This window comes from Thamnophis elegans, chromosome 3, assembly GCF_009769535.1.
Source record: "Thamnophis elegans isolate rThaEle1 chromosome 3, rThaEle1.pri, whole genome shotgun sequence".
Taxonomy (NCBI): Eukaryota; Metazoa; Chordata; class Lepidosauria; order Squamata; family Colubridae; genus Thamnophis; species Thamnophis elegans.
This window is the reverse complement of record NC_045543.1, coordinates 142692055-142711441: the sequence shown is the minus strand read 5'-3', so window position 1 is coordinate 142711441 and position 19387 is coordinate 142692055. Positions and strand designations below refer to the sequence as shown.

General features: G+C 44.4%; 1 protein-coding gene across 1 annotated transcript in view; it reads left to right on the top strand.

Moving 5' to 3' along the window:
• Nucleotides 1-19387, top strand: part of SETBP1 (SET binding protein 1) — a 270644-nt gene that overhangs the window by 147580 nt on the left and 103677 nt on the right. The window contains 2 exon segments of the mRNA XM_032214574.1: nt 18322-19129; nt 19132-19386. Of these exon segments, the coding sequence (XP_032070465.1) occupies nt 18322-19129; nt 19132-19386 (1063 nt within the window).

Below are 19387 nucleotides of genomic sequence, written 5' to 3'. Positions count from 1 at the left end.
CATTCTCTTCTTAAAAACCTCCGTTGATGGAGCGCCCATCACTTCTGGATGGCAACCTGTTCCACTGGCTAATTGTCCTCACTGTTAGGAAGCTTCTCCTTAGTTCCCAGTTGCTTCTCTCCTTGATTAATTTCCAACCCATTGCTTCTTGTCCTGCCTTTAGATGTTTGGAGAATAAGCTGACTCCCCTCTTCTCTTAACAGCTCCTCAAATATTGGAAAGCAATTATAATACCCATCCCTAATCCTTCACTCCAGTTGGACTAGGGCAGGGGTCTCCAACCTTGGCATCTTTAAACCTGGCGGATTTCAACTCCTAGAATTACCCAGCCAGCAAAGCGGCTGGGAATTCTGGGAGTTGACATCCGCCAGGTTTAAAGTTGCCAAGGTTGGAGACCCCTGGACTAGCTCATACCTAGTCTCCTCAATCGTTTGTCGTACAGCTTAAACTTCCAGACCAGTGATTAATATTTGTTGCTCTTCTCTCACTCTTGATCCAATCAGCCAGTCAGAATAGAGCTGCGAAGGGCCTTGGAGGTTTCTAGTCCACCCCCTACTCGAAGGAGGACACCCTATTACCAGTGATGGCAAACCTATGGCACATGTGCCACAGGTGGCACGCAGAGCACTCTCTGTGGGCACAGGCACCATTGGCAGCTGGTCTTTGCAGGCGCTGGAGCGCCAGGAAATGGCCTGAAAACAGCCAAAAAACAGGCTTTTCTGGGCCGTTCTCAGGCTGTTTTTTTTTGGGGGGGGCAGTTTTGAGCCACTTTTGCCCCTGAAAATGGGCCAAAACAGCCTGGAAAAACAGGCTAAACAGCAGCCTGAAAATGGCCTGAAAAGGACCCCAAAATGATCCCCCTTTTCAGGCTGTTTTTGGATTTCGGGCCAAAAGCAGTCTGAAAAATGACACCCCCCCAAAAGCCAGAAAACGGCCGAAAAATGGGCAAAAAACAGGCAGGTGCAGGCGGGCCATCTGGTCTTTGGTTTTTCAGTGCTCTGGTGTGCACACATGCACGCACATGCACGCACATGCATGCACATGCCAGTTTGGGCACTCGATGCTGAAAAGATTTGTCATCACTGCCCTTTTCAAACAAATGATTGTCCATTTCTTCTTAAAGACTCCAGTAATGGACCATCCACCACTTCTGGTGGCAAGCAGTTCCACTGGTTAATTGTCCTCACTGTTAGGAAGTTCCTCCTTCATTCCCGGTTGCTTCTCTCTTTGATTAGTTTCCATCCGTTGCTTCTTGTCCTGCCTTCTGGCACTATCAGACCCCCCCTCTAATGTACACTCTGCACATCTCTGATGCATACAGTCTGACATACACCACGTTTCTCCTGAAAACACACAGGAAACTCTTTTTTTTTTTTAAAAGACCCCTCAAAAATAATAAAATCCCAACAACAAGGAGGCGGATTCGCAGAGGTTTTGTGGGTTCAGACTTCCAACAGCGACGGCCTTTGTATTGCGATTGTCTCCCGCTGGGGCTCCAAGTCCAGGTGAGCAGAGAGTTGTAGCTAGCGGTAGGTATCACAAAGGGATAGGAGGACCTTTCACTCTGTAAAATATTTCTGCCTCTTCTGCGTCTCAGGTTTTCTCAGCGGGAAAAAGCATTCAATTACCAACCTCCGGCTCTGAGAGTAGCTTTTATTTAGGACGCTGTAAAAATAGTCATTTCTTGCTCATAAAATGGCCTCTGCGTCATTTTCTCTGCAGCGAGCTTTCGGATGGGATAGCTGGGGCTCCTTCTCTTCTCTCTCTCTCTTCTCTCTCTCTCTCTCTCTCTCTCTCTCTCTCTCTCTCTCTTCATTCTATTTCATATTATCTCCCTATCGTCTACCTCTCTGTATCTCTTCTCTTTTCATTCTTATTTCATATTCTCCTCCCTCTCTTCTCTCTCCTCTCTGTATCAGTCTCTCTGTATTCTATCTTTTATTCTTCATATTCTCTCTCCCTCTCTGTCTCCCTCTCTCTGTCTCTTTCTCACTTATTTCATTTTTCTATTCCTCTCTGTCTCCCTCTCTCTCTCCTCTTCTCTTTCTATTTTCAATTCTCCCTCCTCTCTCCTCTCTTTCATTCTCTTCTCTCCTCTCCTCCTCCCTCTCCCTCCCTCCCTCCCTCTCTCCCGCTCTCTCTCTCCCTCTCTGTCTCTCTTTCTCATTCTCTTTTCATATTCTCTCTTTCTCTTCCTCCCTCCCTCTCTGTCTCCCTTTCTGTGTCTCTCTCTTTCTCATTCTCTTTTTCATATCTCTCATTCTCTCTCTCCTCTCCCTCTCTGTGTCTCTCTCTCTTTCTCATTCTCTTTTTCATATTCTCTCTCCCTACCTCCCTCTCGTTCCTCTCCTCCCTCCTCTCTCTCATTCCTCATTCTCTCCCCCCCCTCTTTCTTATTTATGTTTCTGTTTTGAGGAAAGGGATATACAGAAACGCCAGAGACGCTTCCCTGCCTTGTGTATTTATCCACCAAAATAAAAGACACACCATTTTACGAATTTTATTAGGCTTTATTTCACAGCGTGTGTGCAACCTTCTTTTGTTCTTCTCCGCTGTCCTTAAGTATAGTTCTAGAATATTGTCTGGAATATTCTTCGATTTGGGAAGGTGTGGGAGGTGGAATGATTGATTTAAAAATTAAAGAAAAATATAGAGAGACTTTGGGAGCCATCCTTTTTGGTATTTGCTGAAGTGAGGATTCATTTGATATAGGACTGTTATAAACAGGTGTTTGAAGGCATCTCAAGAGCTTCCAGGCAACAGTTACCAATCTGCCCATCTTTCCTGTTCTGGAGTAGAAAATAGAGAGTTTCCAAAGATCAGATTCCAAAATTTTCTCCTCTGGTCTAGAGAGAACTCGTCCCATCTTCATCCCCTGAAAATAATATTCTGGGAGTTGAAATCCACGAGTCATAAAGTTGCCAAGTTCGGAGAGGCCCCTGTTCAACAGGAGGATATGGAGAAAAGTCATTTGAGAAGAAGAGCCGAAGAAGCTTCTTGGGTGAGAAGCGAAACGTCTTGAAAGAAAATCCAGAAAGCCCAGTTGCCTCTTGAAGAAAGCATCTATTTGAGAAGACAGCTTGGTATCCATAGACACTTAGCTACGCACTTTGGGATGAACCCCTCTTCAAATGATACGGGACAGAGATGAAGAAGCTTCTTGGATGAGAAACGAAACACATCTTCAAAAAAAACAAACAGAAAAACCAGATGCCACTTGAAAGAAAAACCCACCTTTGGGACATTTGAGAAGATCGCTTACTTTCTAACAGGTGGTGAGAGTGGAGGACTTTGCAGGTCTTTTAGTCCAGCCCTTGCTCAAGCAGGAGTACCCTGTACCAGTCCAGACAAATGCCTCCTCAGCCTCTTCTCAAAAGCCTCCAGTTTTGGAGTACCCACAACTTCTGAAGAATAGCCCTTCCACTGGTTCATTGTTAGGAAATTCTCCTTAGTAGTTCTAGATCAGAGGTCACCAATGGGGGTCTGTGGAAATTTTGGTGGTCCACAGATTTATTTATTTTTTTGCATTTTTTTTTATATTGCACTAAATCAGGGATCCTCAAACTACGGCTCACCGAAGCAATTAATCCCGCTCGCTGACGGGATGAGGTCCTTCAGGCTCTTAGCTTGGACACCTGTTTAGTAGCTCCACCCCTTCCCTCCCTCCCAGGAGTCCAGGCGTGTCACGAGCAGCACACGAAACTTCGGCCAGGCTCCTTGAGAGACGGAGTTTGCAGGGGGCTGATCTAGCACCCGGGGTGGCTACAAGACAAACATTCATTCTTGGCCGTATTTGAGCTGCAATGGACAGCAAAGTTAGGGTTGATCCCGGGCGCTTCTCTCTGCTAACAGGCGGCCAAGCTAAGTGCCTGAAGGACCCCATCCCGTGACTAATTCATATTAGTGGTCCATGGGATTTAAAATTATGAATTTAGTGGTCCCTGAGTGGTCCCTCTTTAGATTGCTTCTCCCCTTGATTAGTTTCCATCCACTGCTTCTTGTCCTTCCTTGGGTACTTGGGATAATAGGTTGACCCCTCTTCTAGATTGCTTCTCCCCTTGATTAGTTTCCATCCACTGCTTCTTGTCCTTCCTTCGGGTACTTGGGATAATAGGTTGACCCCATCTTTTTGGTGGACCCCTCAAATATTGGAAATCTGCTATCATGCCACCCCTAGTCCTTTTCATTAGACATCCCCCCCAATTCTTGCAACGGTTCTGTGTGTAAGAGCCGAGATGGCGCAGTGGTTAGGGTGCAGTACTGCAGGCCACTTCAGCTGACTGTTATCTGCAGTTCAGCGGTTCAAATCTCACCGGCTCAAGGTTGACTCAGCCTTCCATCCTTCCGAGGTGGGTGAAATGAGGACCCAGACTGTGGGGGGCGACATGCTGACTCTGTAAACCGCTTAGAGAGGGCTGAAAGCCCTATGAAGCGGTATATAAGTCTAACTGCTATTGCTATTATGATTAGCCCACTAATCAGTTTTGTTGCTCTTCTCTGCCCTCTTCCCAGCATTGAAATCATAGGAGCTAAAGCTTCTTGATATGTTTGTTCAAAGTTGGGAAACCCCGGCCGCTCCCAAACTGGATTTAATGCTGTTGTCAGAAGGTTTTCTCTGAGCGAGAACACTTCACTGGGAATTAGGCGGACGTCTGCGGGTGTGTTGGTGTAAAGAGGCAAAAGGGCCGGGTTTATGAAAGATTAACTCCGATCCTCCTTTTCTCTTGCACAAAGCTTCCTTTCCAGAGCTTCTGTTTTATATACACGTTGTTTAAATATTTACACAGGTTGAGCCACGTTGTCTGTGTTGGCAACATTTTGCCTCTGCCCTTTCGCACCAGTGAAAACAAGGTTCGCTGTGTGTCTTCCCTTCACTTTAGCCCAGCCGCTTTATGGTCTATGCAGGCCGTTCTGTTTACTTTAGCAAAGAGGCAACAGAGCAGGGATTTATATGGAAGGCCGGCTGGTGTATTGAGCTAAAAAATAAATAAATCCTCTTTTTAAAAAAGATGCTCGAGTGAGTTCGCTTAGAAGTCAAAAGCACCAATGAAGCTCTCCTTCCAGCTTTAATTTGTTAAGACTTGCTCTGCTTAATAAAACCAGCAAACAAATAAACACTGAAGTTCCAAACGATGGGTTTTGCATCCCTGTAGGACAAGGATGTATAACTCTTATTTCATTGAGAGCCGCCACAGGGCTTTTTGACCTTGGTGGGGCTGGGGCGGGCGTGGCCAGCAATATCACATGTCAGGGGCGACTGTGGTAGCTGAGCACTCTGCCAGCAAAAACAGGCTCCCGAGCTCCATTTTCGGCTGCCACGGACTCCTGCAACCGTCTGCCAGCGAAAACGGAGTTTGGGAGTGCTGCCCGCGGGCCTTATGAGCTCCGTTTTCAGTTGTGATGGCCTCCTGCATCCCTCTGTCAATGAAAAGGGAGCTGGAGAAGGCTGCACAATAGCAATAGTTAGACTTATATACCGCTTCATAGGGCTTTCAGCCCTCTCTAAGCGGTTTACAGAGTCAGTATATTGCCCCCAACAACAATCCGGGTCCTCATTTTACCCACCTCGGAAGGATGGAAGGCTGAGTCAACCTTGAGCCGGGGAGATTTGAACAGCCGAACTGCAGAACTGCAGTCAGCTGAAGTAGCCTGCAGTGCTGCATTTAACCACTGCGCCACCTTGGCTCGCACACACTGACCAGTGGTGAAATTTAATTTTTTTTTTTACTACCGGTTCTTTGAGCGTGGCTTGGTGGGTGTGGAAAGAGAAGGATATTGCAAAATCTCCACTCCCACCCTACTCTGGGGCCAGCCAGAGGTGGTATTTGCCGGTTCTCCGAACGACTCAAAATTTGCTCGTGCGCCCGCATGCACAGTTCAATTAAAATTGTTCTGCGCATGCGCGCCTTAAAAACAAGATGGCGCCAACAGCACCGACCAGTGAACTGGTTTGGGGGCATGGCAGACCCGGATCGCTGCTGGTTCCAGCAACCCATCGAACACCAAAGAAAATTCAAATACTTTGGCACATACTTGGGAATGCAAAGAAATATTCTCTACATTTCTCTGTGGCCTACAAAGGTGCCATTCTCGATGCATTTCTATTAATGAACATCAAAAGGTGCCTTACAACTTTTGAAGGAGAGGTTTGTTTGCTTTCCTATTTACCTTTTGGGTTCAAATCTGCTTCTCCTGCCAAAATCCTTCAGAAGGTAAAAACGCTGCCAAGGCGAAATGAAGAGAAAAAAATAAATACCAGCAGTTTGTTCTTCTTTTAAAGAAGAAGATTTGGCTGTAGGTTAACTTTATCGAGTATAATTAAGTTTTCCACCTGGCCAGGAAATAAATGAATGGAAGAAAGGAATGAGCAAATGAACAAATGAATGAATGGTAACTTTTGTTCTGGAGCATCTCTAGAAATCACAAAATAGACCTCTGTTTAGAATCTCAAAATGCTGTACAGGTAATCCTCGACCTACCATCACAATTGAACCCATCCTGTGACCTTACCTTTAAATGCCATCAAACATCCCATCTGCCTCTCCTAGGTGCCTTGGGAAAGGACTCGAAGGGTGGACAAAAATGCCAAATTCATTCTGAACATCTGGCTGACGGACCTCCGAACCTAAATAAATAAATACTGTATTTTTGGAGTATAAGACACTCCGAAAGTATAAGACACACTAGCTTTTGGCAAGGAAAACAAGGGGGGGAAAAATCTGCTTCTGCCTCCCAACAATCTGCCTCCTTGCAACAAACAGCAAACAGTACTATACCCCCACAGTGCGCATGTGCGCACTATAGGTGCTCCCCCCATTTTTTGCATGCTTTTTACGCCCTCCCCAAGCTCCAGAGGCTTTACAGGAGCCTGGGGAGGGCGAAAACAGCCTCCCTCGCCCCCCCCCGACGCCCTCCGGAGGCTTCAGGGACCTTCAGGAGGCTTCCCTGAAGCCTCCGGAGCAAAAGCAAACCAGAAGTCACTTCCGGTTTGCTCGGGGGTCGTTTTGAGCACTCCGAAGGCTTCAGGGACCTTCAGGAGGCTTCCCTGAAGCCTCCGGAGCAGTCAAAACGACCCTCTGAGCAAACCGGAAGTCCGTTCCCGAACTTCCGGTTTGCACGTCGGGCAGGTTTTTTGCGCTCCGGAGGCTTCACGGAAGCTCGTGAAGTCTCCGGGGGGCGGGGGGGGGCTCTTTCCCCCTCTCCAGACTCCTATAAAGCCTCTGGAGCCTGGGGAGGGCAAAAAATGGCTTTAAAAAAGGGTGAACTCAACTGGCGCGTGCTGGCCAGCTGACGGCAGCACCTCGCGTGCCCTGACAAATGGCTTGGCGTGCCACCTGTGGCACGCGTGCCATAGGTTCGCCATCACTGCTATAGCCTATTGCAGCCTCCGCAAGCCCCATTTTCCCCGTTTGCTGCAAGGAAGTAAATTGCTGGGAGGCAGAGGCCAGAGAGTGGGGGACGATGGGTGGGTGGGGCTACATTCAGTGTATAAGACACACCTAAATTTTCACCCTCTTAGGGGGGGAAATGGAACCCTCCAACCCCACCAGCAGATGTGCAAAGATGGTGACATTGTCCCCCAACTGACATTACGCAAGCAAGATGACTCCCGTGGGGAGGGTGGAGTCAAGAATTTGGGGGGGTATTTTATTTTACGGGTGATCCTTTACTTACGTCTAACGACCATTCAAAGTTACAGCGGCACTGGAAATAAGCGATTACGACTGTTTTTCACACTCAGGAGCATTGTAAGCATCGGTTCCACCACAAAACCGCGCTCGACTAAACCGCGCGCTGACGTCATCAACAGGGCGACAACAGCGCGGAGACAGAAGCACGCTGTAAACCCTAAACCTAAAATTAACCCCTAAACCTAAACCTAACCACCCACCTAACCCTAAACCTAATCCTAACCCTTAACCTAACCTAAACGTAATCCTAACCCTTAACCTAACCCTAAACCTAACCCTAACCCTTAACCTAACCCAAAACCTAACCCTAAAGCTAACCCTAAACCTAACCCTTACCTTAAGTTGAATCAGCTTGCTTTCAAAGCACTTTAAAGCGCCCTTCTTTCTCCGCGCTGGCTGTTGTCGCCCTGTTGATGACATCAGTGACGCGGTTTAATCGGGCACGGCTTAGTCGAGCGCGGTTTTGAGGGTCACGGTAAGCATCTCCATGGCCCTGTGATCAAAATTCTTGGCAACTGACTCCCATTTATAATGGTTGCAATATCCCGGGGTCATGCGATCACCTTTTGCGCCCTTCGCACATACAAGTCTAGGGGGAAAAGGGATTCACTTAACAGCTTTGTTAGTAACAACTGCAGTGATTCCCTTAACAACTGTGGCAAGAAAGGTCTTAAAATGGGGCAAAAACTCACTGAAACAACTGTCTCATTTAGCAACAGAGATTTCAGGCTCTATTGTATTTTATTTTCGTATGTTAGGTTATTATTACTTTAGTTACTATTTTTATTTTATGATTATTTACTTAATTATGTTATTTTAGTTTATTTTACTTTACTTTATTTCAATTAAGTTTACGTTGTTGCATTTTATTTTAGGATTATTTTACATTGTTTTATGTTATTATACTTAACGTTGTTATTTTATTTTATGATATTTTACTTTACTTTATTATTTTTATTTGATAACCATTTGTCTGAAGTGGTGTAAGGCAGTGGTCCCCACCCCGGTCCGCGGCCCGGTGCCGGGCCGTGGAGTACCTGGCACCGGGCCGCGCAGCCATGATCGCTGCAGCTGGGCGCCGTGGCTTCTTCTGCGCCGCCGCTCCTCTTCCAGCCGCTCGCCCAGCGCGCAAAGCTCCCGGCAGCGGCGCCACAGCTCCTCGAGGCGCCGGCGGCTCTCCTGGTTCTGCGCGCAGCTTGCGCAGGTCCTGTTGGCCCAGGCGGCCCCTTCCAGCTCCTGCAGTGCCCGCAACTCGGCCTCGTATCGCTCCAGGCTCTGCGCGCAGCTCCAGCTCAGCACCAGCGCGTAGTCGGAGGCCAGCTGCCGCTTCTCGGAGCGCCGGCCCGGAGGACGCGCGGGGCAGACAGCAGCGCGGCCGGCCGCTGCTTGCGCGCTTCCTGCAGCCCTTCGTGCTCGAGCGCTGCTCCAGCAGCGCCTCCAGAGCGGCGCAGTCGGCCCACAGTCCTCCAGCTGCTGCTGCCGCCGGGCCAGCTCGGGCTCCAGGCGGCGGAGACGCAGCTCCAAGTTGCGCGCTCAGCCTCTCCAAGCTCCAACTCGTGGCGCAGCGCGTCCCGCTCCAGCTGCCTTGAGGTGATCTCAAAAATAAGCTAGGTTGGATATGACTGGGATAAGATTTCCAGATGTTGACTTGGCTCAAGTCACCGGTTCCTTTTCTTGCTGAATGAAAACTCCTGCATCATGGTTGTATGTAGGATGTATTTAGAAAAATTCAAGATGGGAACCATCTTGGTTTTTATGTGATGCAAATAAAAGAATAAATAGGCTTTTAATTTCATAGTCATGGATTACCTTGACATTTTCGATGTCACTCTGACACCCCTGTCCCAGATAATTTGGTGAATGGACAGAGAGGCTACCAGCTAGTAGTAGGCTGGCTTGAATGCACTTACTAAGAAAGGATTCACAGTGAATTCAATGAATAACATTTTTGGGTGATCATCAATCTGATGGGAGCTATATATCTATTGCAGCATTTACCTGCAAATTTAAAGGAAGTCCAGAAAGCGATTGCAATCTATTTGGCATATATTTACAATTACATTTGAAAATAATGCAACATCTAACATTTATGATATTAATGAAATATATGATATATAAACAATCAATGTGCGTCGCGAACAACGCCCCCCCACCCCTGCGCGCGCTCAGCGGGCCACGGTAAAATTATCACAGGCTGACTGGTCCCGGCGATAAAAAGGTTGGGGACCACTGGTGTAAGGTTTCCTGCCTAAGCAGGGGGTTGGACTAGAAGATCTCCAAGGTCCCTTCCAATTTTGTTATTCTACTCTATTCTCTTCTCCTATTCTATACTATTCTACTCTACTCTCCTCTACTCCCTACTCCTGTCTATTCATTTATTTAGATTATTTTATTTTATGATTACTTTATTATTTTATTTATTTTATTTATGATTTTACATTATTTTATCTTATTATTTTACTTATGTTGTTATTTTATTTTATGATTTTACTTTACTTTATTATTTATATTTTATAGCCATTTGTCTGAAGAGGTGTAGGGTTTCCTGCATAAGCAGAGGTTGGATTAGAAGATCTCCAAGGTCCCTTCCAATTCTGTTATTCTATTCTATTCCCTTCTCCTATTCTATACTACTCTACTCTACTCTACCCTACCCTACCTACCCTACCCTACCTACCCTACCCTACTGCACTGCACTGCACTCCATTCTATTCCCTTATTCTATTCTATACTACTCTACTCTAATCCCTTCTCCTGTTCTATTCTATTATTTACATTATTTTTATTTTATGATTATTTAGTATTTATTTACATTATGACTCTTTATTTTTGATTACTTTATATTTTATTTATGTTACGTTATTTTATTTTATGATTTTTTACTTTATATTTTTATTTTTTATGCTATTATTTTATTTTTTTCAGCCAAGGAGTCCCGTTGTCCCGTACTTTAGGTCCAATTGTTTCCCTCCCAGCTGCTGGAAAACCAGACAGCTGAACTGTGTTGTGTTTGGGACACATAACATTTAAATGGATTTGTTATGTCAGCGGTGATGAGCCCTTTGTGAGAAGTGACAGCCGGATTCCATTGTCTCCGCTTTCCCAGACTTTCTCTCCAAGGACGGGGGGCCTCCAACGTAGCTCGGTTGTTGATGAAGCAGCCATTCATACAGATGGACGGGGGTGGTGGGAGATGGGGAAGGCAGGCAGATGGAAAGAGGGCTGGCCAGCCCCACAGGAAGAAAGCTTATGGATACTTTTGGGGAGAAATAAAGGGGGCTTGACAAAAATAAAATGAACAGCTGGGAACTACTTATAAACTGACCCCCACCCGCTTTGAAAATCCGGCATGGAAGGTAGCTTGAACTTCATTGGTGTCCAAAGCACCAGAAGGCAGATCAAGAAACAATGGATGGAAACTTATCCAGGATAGAAGCAACCTGGAATTAAGGAGAAACTTCCTGAGAGTGGGCAACGAACCCGTGGAACAGATTGCCACTAGAGGTTGTGGGTGCTTCATCGCTGGAGGTCTTTAAGAAGAGATTGGACAACCATTTAGGTGAAATGGTGCAGGGCAGAAGTGTCAAACTCAATTTCATTGTGGGCCGCATCAAGGTTGTGTTTGATCTTGGAGGAGGGCGTGGCCAGCTCGACATCATGGTCAGGGGCACCTGTGGCGGCCTGAGCTCTCTGCCAGCAAAAACAAGCTCCTGAGCTCCATTTTCACTGGCAGAGGCACAGCCTGGTCCATTGCTGTTTCCAGGATGGCGCCTTGAATTTGACACCCCTGGTATAGGGTCTCCTGCTTGAGCAGGGGGCTGGACTAGAAGACCTCCAAGGTCCCTTCCAACTGTTATTCTGTTATATTTGTTACTAGCTGGATACCCGTGCTTCACTACAAAACGAGGGGCATGATAAATTTACGATCGGGCTTGATACATTGGCACTTAAGCTTGAAAATGAATGAGCAGTTAAGAAAGACAATATTGTTTTGTTAAAGATGAGAGCTAAATTTCTGTTACAGTTTAAGACATTTGTAAGTCTAACAACAATAAAATAGATGGGCTTGAGCCCTTTAACCCCAACAGCACCCAGTTGCAACTGGCAGTTGGAACAGAGTTCTTTTCAGGTGGGGAGGGGGAGTAGGATGTCTAACTCCTTAGCATCAGAGCGTTATTAATTATTATAGCACTCGTGCTTCGCGACGAAACTATGGGATCCGACAATGCAGGAGAAATGAGATTCACTCCGGTTTCAATCCGTTGGCTCAGTGGTGGTCGGTGATTGAAACACAGAAGGGAATATCGCTCCTACCACCTTGAGACCAGAAGCGTTCCATAGGTGGAAGGTGTAGACATTTTGGTGAGGTACCGAGTTTTAGTACTGTAAGGGCCTCAGGCCGCTCCTGAGTGAAGGAGTGGAACGTCTGTCAGTTTGAACTAAGGTAACGGAATATGAGGCAACTGGAAGTTGGAACAGAGTTATTTTCAGGTGGGGAGGGACGGTAGAATGTCTAACTCCTTAGCATCAGCGCATATTAATTAATACTATATGAAATACTAATGACCTGATGGTCATTTCGACAAATCCTTTTTAGCATCTAGAAGCCAAGAGGAACATATGTGCCAAATTTCAAGTTTGTAGGCTTTGTGGTTATGGAGATTTCATGATGAGTGAGTGGTACTTGACTTGGTGTTTTTTTCCTTGAAAACATTTTGCTTTTCACCCAAGAAGCTTCACTATTCTAACAGAAAGATGGGGAATGGAACTGAAGAAGCTCCTTGCATAACAAGTGAAACATTTTCAGGGGGAGACGGGGACCCTAGGAATGTACCATTATTTTTTTGTTAGAAAAAATGATACTTAAGGAAGTAGGGAGAGTTAGAATAAATTGGCATGAGTGGGTCAGAATCCTTTTAAAGATCATCATATCATTTATTCAGGAAAACATTTTAAGGGAGAAAATAATAGTGTTAAGGACAACACAATCCTTAAAACTGGTTCAGGTAGTCCTCAATTTATGACCTTTTCATTAACAACAATCCACAATTTACCCTCTCTCCTCTCTCTCTCTCTCTCTCTCTCTCTCTCTCTCCTCTCTATCTATCTATCTATCTATCTATCTATCTATCTCGCACGCACACATACACACACATCACTCATGTGATCCCCTGGCAACTAGCTAGTATTTAAGACTGAAGTCTTATGGTGACACAATCACAATTCCCAACTTTTTTGCTGGTTTTCAGCGGTTTTTGTCAATTTCCAGCAAAAAAAACACACCCAAAACCACCCATTGTGAGTGTCATTTGTTCAGTGACCAAGTCATTTGCTTATCAACTGCGGCAATTCACTTATTAACTGCCATAAAAACAGTAGAAAGATGTAAACTGGTTATGTAGTATCTGACTGATGACCGCAATGACTTTTGACAGCAGAAATTTCAATCTCAATGTTGTGTAAGTTGTGGACGAGCTGTACACAATTAACCTAGGCAAAAGTGAGTGATTTCCTTTCCTTTCTTATTTTTATCTCCCTCTCCTTTCCTTTCCTCTTCTTTTCTCTTTCCTTTCCTTTTGCCTTTATTTCCTTTCCCTTTTTCCCCTTTCTTCCTTCTTTCCTCTTCTTTTCCTTTTCTTTATCTTCCTTTCCCTTCCTTTCCACTTTTATTTCTCCTTCCCTCTTCTTCTATCTTCCTTTCCTTTATCCTCCTTTCCTTTCCACTTCTTTTCCCCTTTCTTCCTCCTTCTTCTTCTTTCCTCTTCTTTTCCTTCTCTTTATCTTCCCTTCCCTTTTCCTTTCTTCTTCTTTCCCCTTCCTTTCGTTTCCTTTTATCTTCCGTTCCCTTTCCTTTCCACTTTTTATTTTCTCCTTTTTCCTTCTTTTATCTTCCTTTCCCTTCCCTTTCCACTTTTTATTTCTTCTTTCCCTTCTCTCTCTTCCTTTCCTTTTCTTTTATCTTCCTTCTTTCCCCTTCTTTTTCCCCTTTCTTCCTCCTTTCCTCTTCTTTCCTCTTCTTTTCCTTTTCTTTATCTTCCCTTTCTTCTTCTTTCCCCTTCCTTTTCTTTCCTTTTATCTTCCATTCCCTTCCCTTTCCACTTTTTATTTCTTCTTTCCTCTTCTTTTCTCTTCCTTTCCTTTTTATCTCCCTTCCCTTCCCTTTATTTTATTATTTTTACGGTTTTCCTCCTCCCTTCTTCTGAGATTCGGGATGATTAGAATAAAAAGGTGACAGACAGAGGGCTCCTGCAGTTGTTTTAAAATCACAGCAGATGGCAATTAACAACATGGGAGCCAGCTGCTTATCTGGCCAGATAAAGCTTCTTAATAGGGAATTCCACTCCAAGAATGGTTTCTGCAGATGCAGGGCTTCATACTTCAAAGTGTGTGTGTGTGTGTTTCTGAAATGTTCATCCCAGATTGCTGAAAAAGCTTTCTTAGCCAGCAACCTGAGCCATGCCTTTCCTATAAAAAAAATAGAGGGGTATTGGGGATTTATTCTGTGGAGGGAGGGTTATGTACAGGTTAGGATCCGATTTCCCATTTGGAATAGGATAGGATAGGATAGAACAATGGAATGGAATAGAATAGAATTAGAGAAAGAATAGAATAGAATAAGAGAAAGAATAGAATAGAATTAGAGAAAGAATAGAATAAAATAAGAGAAAGAATAGAATAGAATTAGAGAAAGAATAGAATAGAATTAGAGAAAGAATAGAATAGAATTAGAGAAAAAATAGAATAGAATAAGAGAAAGAATAGAATAGAATAAGAGAAAGAATAGAATAGAATAATAAAGAAAAAATAGAATAGAATAATAAGGAATAGAATAGAGAAAGAATAAGATAGAATAATAAAGAATAGAATAGAATAATAGAGAAAGAATAGAATAGAATAATAGAGAAAGAATAGAATAGAATTAGAGAAAGAATAGAATAGAGTAGAATAGAATAGAATTCTTTATTGGCCAAGTATGATTGGACCCACAAGGAATTTGTCTTTGGTGATAAGCTCTCAGTGTACATCAGGAGAATAAATACATTCATCAAGAATCAAAAGATACAACACTTAGTGACAGTCAAGGTTACTAATGAGCAATCAAATCGTACTAGGAAACAAGAACAATAGAATAGGAATAGAAATAGGAATAGAATAGAATAGAATTCTTTATTGGCCAAGTGTGATTGGACACACAAGGATTTTTTCTTTGGTGCATAAGCTCTCAGTGTACACAAGGAGAATAAAATACATCCCTCAAGAATAAAAAGATACAACACATAGTGATAGTCAAGGTTATGAATAAGCTATCAAATCATATAATATAAATTGAAAGATACAAGCAATATGGTTATAGTAATAAGAATGAAAAAGCAAAAAATAAACTTTGCACAAAATCTTGCGTTCTTCATCTCAGGCCTACGGGTGCCTCGAGCGTTACCTTGAGGTAAGATGGGCGGCCAATAAATTTGACAAATAAATAAAATAAACCCTTCCAGCCCTTCCGTTCTATGATTCCTAAAATAGACAGTTCAATTCACCTGGTTGGTTGAATCGATTTTGTTAAGCTGCCCATCACAACAACCCTCTTTTTTTTCCTTCTGTTTCTTTCTTTCTTTATATATATATATATATATATATATATATATATATATATATGATATATATATATATATAATATATATATATATATATATATATATATATATCCATGAAGAAGCCAATATATATATATATTTAAAAATAACTTCAGTAAAGTTGCCTTTTTAAAACCAAACCCAACCCAAAAAAAAGCCACAACTGTTCTTGAACAAGGAATTAGCTGATGCGTTTTTAACCTTGTTTGTTTTTATAGCCATCTCTTCCATTAACACTCTCTTCCTTCCCTCAAATTCGCTGGCAGGGCAAATAATAATCATAATCATAATATTGAAAGCACGGGATTCATGGAAAAAGACTGAGATGATTATTTAGATTATCAACCTTAATTTTGGGCTGGTCAGGTTGAGTAAACAAATATGAATTGCTGCTAAGGAAATGTAACCTTTCGGTTTACTATTCGTCATCAAAACGATTGCAAATCTCGAAAAGGTGGTTCCAAAATCCACTGTAGGTAGTCCTCGACCTCCAACAGTTCATTTAGTGACGGTTCAAAGTTACAACAGCACAGGACAAAGGTGACTTGCGATGGTTTTTCGCACTTAATGACCATTGCAGGATCCTCATGGTCACATGATCAAAATTCAGACGCTTGGCAAGTGGTTCGTATTTATGACGGCCCCGGGATCCCCTTTTACGACCTCCTGACAAGCAAAGTCACTGGGGAATCCATATTCACTTAACAACTGTGTTAATAACTTAGCAAATGCAATTATTCACTTAACAACGGTGGTGAGAGAAGTCATAAAATGGGGCAAACTCACTTAATAAATGTTCCACTCAACAACATAAATTTGGGGCTTATTTGTGGTTGTACCCCGAGGACTAAGAAGAATTCAGATATGGGCTTGCAATTATTTTGAAAAAGATTTGGTTTGCATCAGCATTGGCCAACCTGCGGCTTTGTCCCTGCTAGAATTCCTGCCTCTTTTTGCAAAGTCCTTACAATGCCCACTTCCTGATGGTTGTAATCTACTACCGGTAGGAGGCACCAGGCCCCGACATGGGGCGGATCCTTACTGTAAGATGGTAACTTAAGTAGACTAGAAACCGCTGAGGTTGTAGGGCAGGGGTGTCAAACTCGATTTCATTGAGGGTTGCATCAGGGTTGTGTTTGACTTTGGGAGAGGGACAATGTGGGCGTGGCTGGGGTAGGCGTAGCCAAGGGGCATGGCCAGCTCAACGTCACTCGTGTCTGGGGCACCTGTGGTGGCTAAGTGCTAAGGCAGGACTTCCCTCACTCTCATTATAATCCCATTCCTTCCCTTCCTTCCTCCCTCTCTCCCTCCCTTCTTCCTTCCAACCAACCAACCAACCTTCCTTCATATATCCGTCCGTCCGTCCGTCCATATATATCTATCTACTATCTATCTATCTATCTATCTATCTATCTATCTATCTATCTATCATCTATCAGTAGTGGGTTCCTACTGGTTCGGACCGGTTCAGACGAACCGGTAGTGGTTTAGTGGCCTGGGTCACTAGAACTGGCAGGTACTCAGGCGTGCCCCCCCGAACCGGTTCCCCGGTCGCCATTGTCACCGTCGCCATCTTGTTTTTCAGTTCTGCACATGCTCAGAATAATTTCTATTGGACTGCGCATGCATGCGCACACGAGCGAACCAGCAGTAGTGCCGTCCGGAACCCACCTCTGCTACGTATCTATTCTATCTTCTTAACCTCCCATCTCCCTCACAGAAGGTCCCAAAAGTAGTCAAACAACATTTCTCTAGCAGAAATGTAAGTTGAAAGCTTAAGATTAAACAAAAAGAATCCGACGACGGCCATTTTCTTTTCTCTCGATCAGCAAATACGTTAATAAGATTTGGAGTTGCACCAGTAGTTAACCATTGTACGGATGTAATAAAAACTAGCATAGTTAAGAAAATTCTGGGGATAACTGTTCGTTTCTTCCCAAAACAGAACCCTTCGCATGGAAGGGAGGTGAGAAAAGTATTCAGTGCCTCTGGAATGGCTTAATTATTAACCCCTAGAGAAACAGATAATATTTTTTTTCCAGTCACCTCACACGAACTACAGTCCGTGTTTTCTATTTCTTTTACTTGCAAAGCTCTGGTGCAGCAGGTTGATTTCCTTAAAATGTAAATATATACGGGTATATATTTAAGTTCTGTGAGTTCTAGTCCTGCCTGCCATCTGGGTGACCCACCTCACAGAGTTGTTAGCTGTGGGGAAAATAGAGAGGGGTGCTGAATACGTTCGCCATCTTGAGTTATTTGTGAAAATAATAAAGGCGGGATATAAATAAACCATCACTGGAAAGGACCCCAATGTTGAGAAAGATGAAAGGCAAAAAGGAGGACAACAGAGGCTGAGAGGGTTAGATAATGTCATTATTGGGGTAAATTCCATGAGACAGTGGAGGTCAGGCGAGCTTGGTGCGTTGTAGGCCATGGTGTGGCGAAGAGCTGAAACGCGTCTATGGAGAACCCAATCAGATAACAAATAAAGGAATGGAATGACTAATAGCAGTGTCAACATAAACAATTTTTCGAGGTGGTGATAGCATATATCTATAGATAAATCGATCAATCGACGGACAGATAAAGACAGACAGAGATCAGGGTGTCAAAGTCGATTTCATTCAGGGCCGCATCAGGGTTTTGTTTGACCTTGGGGGGGGAGGGGGGGAAATAGCCAGCTTGATATCACTCGTGTCAGGGGGCGCATGTGGTGGACCCAGCGCTCTGCCCGTGAAAACTCGGGAGGGTCACACGCAGTCTGGTTTTACTAGCAGAGGGTTGCAAATGGCCGTTGCAGCCGAAAACGGAGCCCAGGAGGGCTTGTGCACTGTGAGCTGGTCCTTCACTGTTTCCAGGGCAGTGCCGTGGGCCGGATCTGGCCTGCGGGCCTTGAGTTGACACCCCTGAGTTAGATAGACAGACAGATACAGATATTTTGAGGATGAGAAGTCTTAACCTTCTTTCTCTTTTCTTGTCTCCCTTCTATCCAGGGTTATGACCGGCTACAGAAACATTCCGTGGTTCACTACGATCCAGAGCTACCCCAGGATTTCACCAGTGACACCTTAAAATCACGGCACCAGCAAAGAAATAGCAACCAACATCATCTCGACTGGTCGTTGACATCTGAGTCTGGATCAACATCTCAAGCTTGCTTTGTTGCTCCGGAGTCAAACCGAGAAGCCACTAATTCCCCTAAGGTCTCGGGGTTAGATGCTGGGCTGTCATTCAGCAAATCTCAAGTTAAGAAGGCAAATTCCAGCAGCGCCTGGGCTCAGCTGACCAGTGGTGGTAGTAACAAAGACCATTCCTCTTGCACTGCAGCCCCGGGGTCAAACTCTCTTGGATTAGCTTCCCAGTCTAACAATCTGGTTGACTGCAGTGGATTTTTGAATCAAGAGGGAGGGGGACAAGCAGACCCCCTCGATCAAACCAGCACTAGCTCCAAGAAAAAATCCAGTAAGAAAGACTTAATCAACCAGACCACCCTAAATACAGACCTAGAATGGGTGAAGAACCCTCAGAAGTCATTGGAAGGCCAACCCAATGTCAACATGGATGGCAAAAAGGAACCCAGCGCAACCAAGTCACCGTCGCCCCGACAAAGCCCAAACTCAGCCAACCTGTCTGAAAATGATACGAGCCACGTGCGAATTACTATCCCGATCAAAGGTCCAATAGGGGAACCACTTGGCCACAAAAGGAAGAAAAGACAGTCAACCAAAGTTGCTCCCGACAAGACAGAGAAATCTACATTTCCTGGGCAACCTGTAAGCAGTGATGTAGCCAGCCGGAGTAGCACCCAGTAGACTTGTGTCAAAAAGATCCCCGTGTCACAAAGCCAGCGAAAGCTCCTGAGATCGAATCTCCCTCCATGGTATCCATGGAAAAAAGCGAGATGACCAATAAATCACCCTCGAGCAACGCGACCAGGCTCAAAAAGACGCCAACCGTCACGTCCGTTCGATGACAAATGATATCCCTGCCCCAGCAAGCATTTAGAGATTCAGCACCCAAATTTTCAGCCAAACGAAGGTGGACTTGTAGCAAACCTAA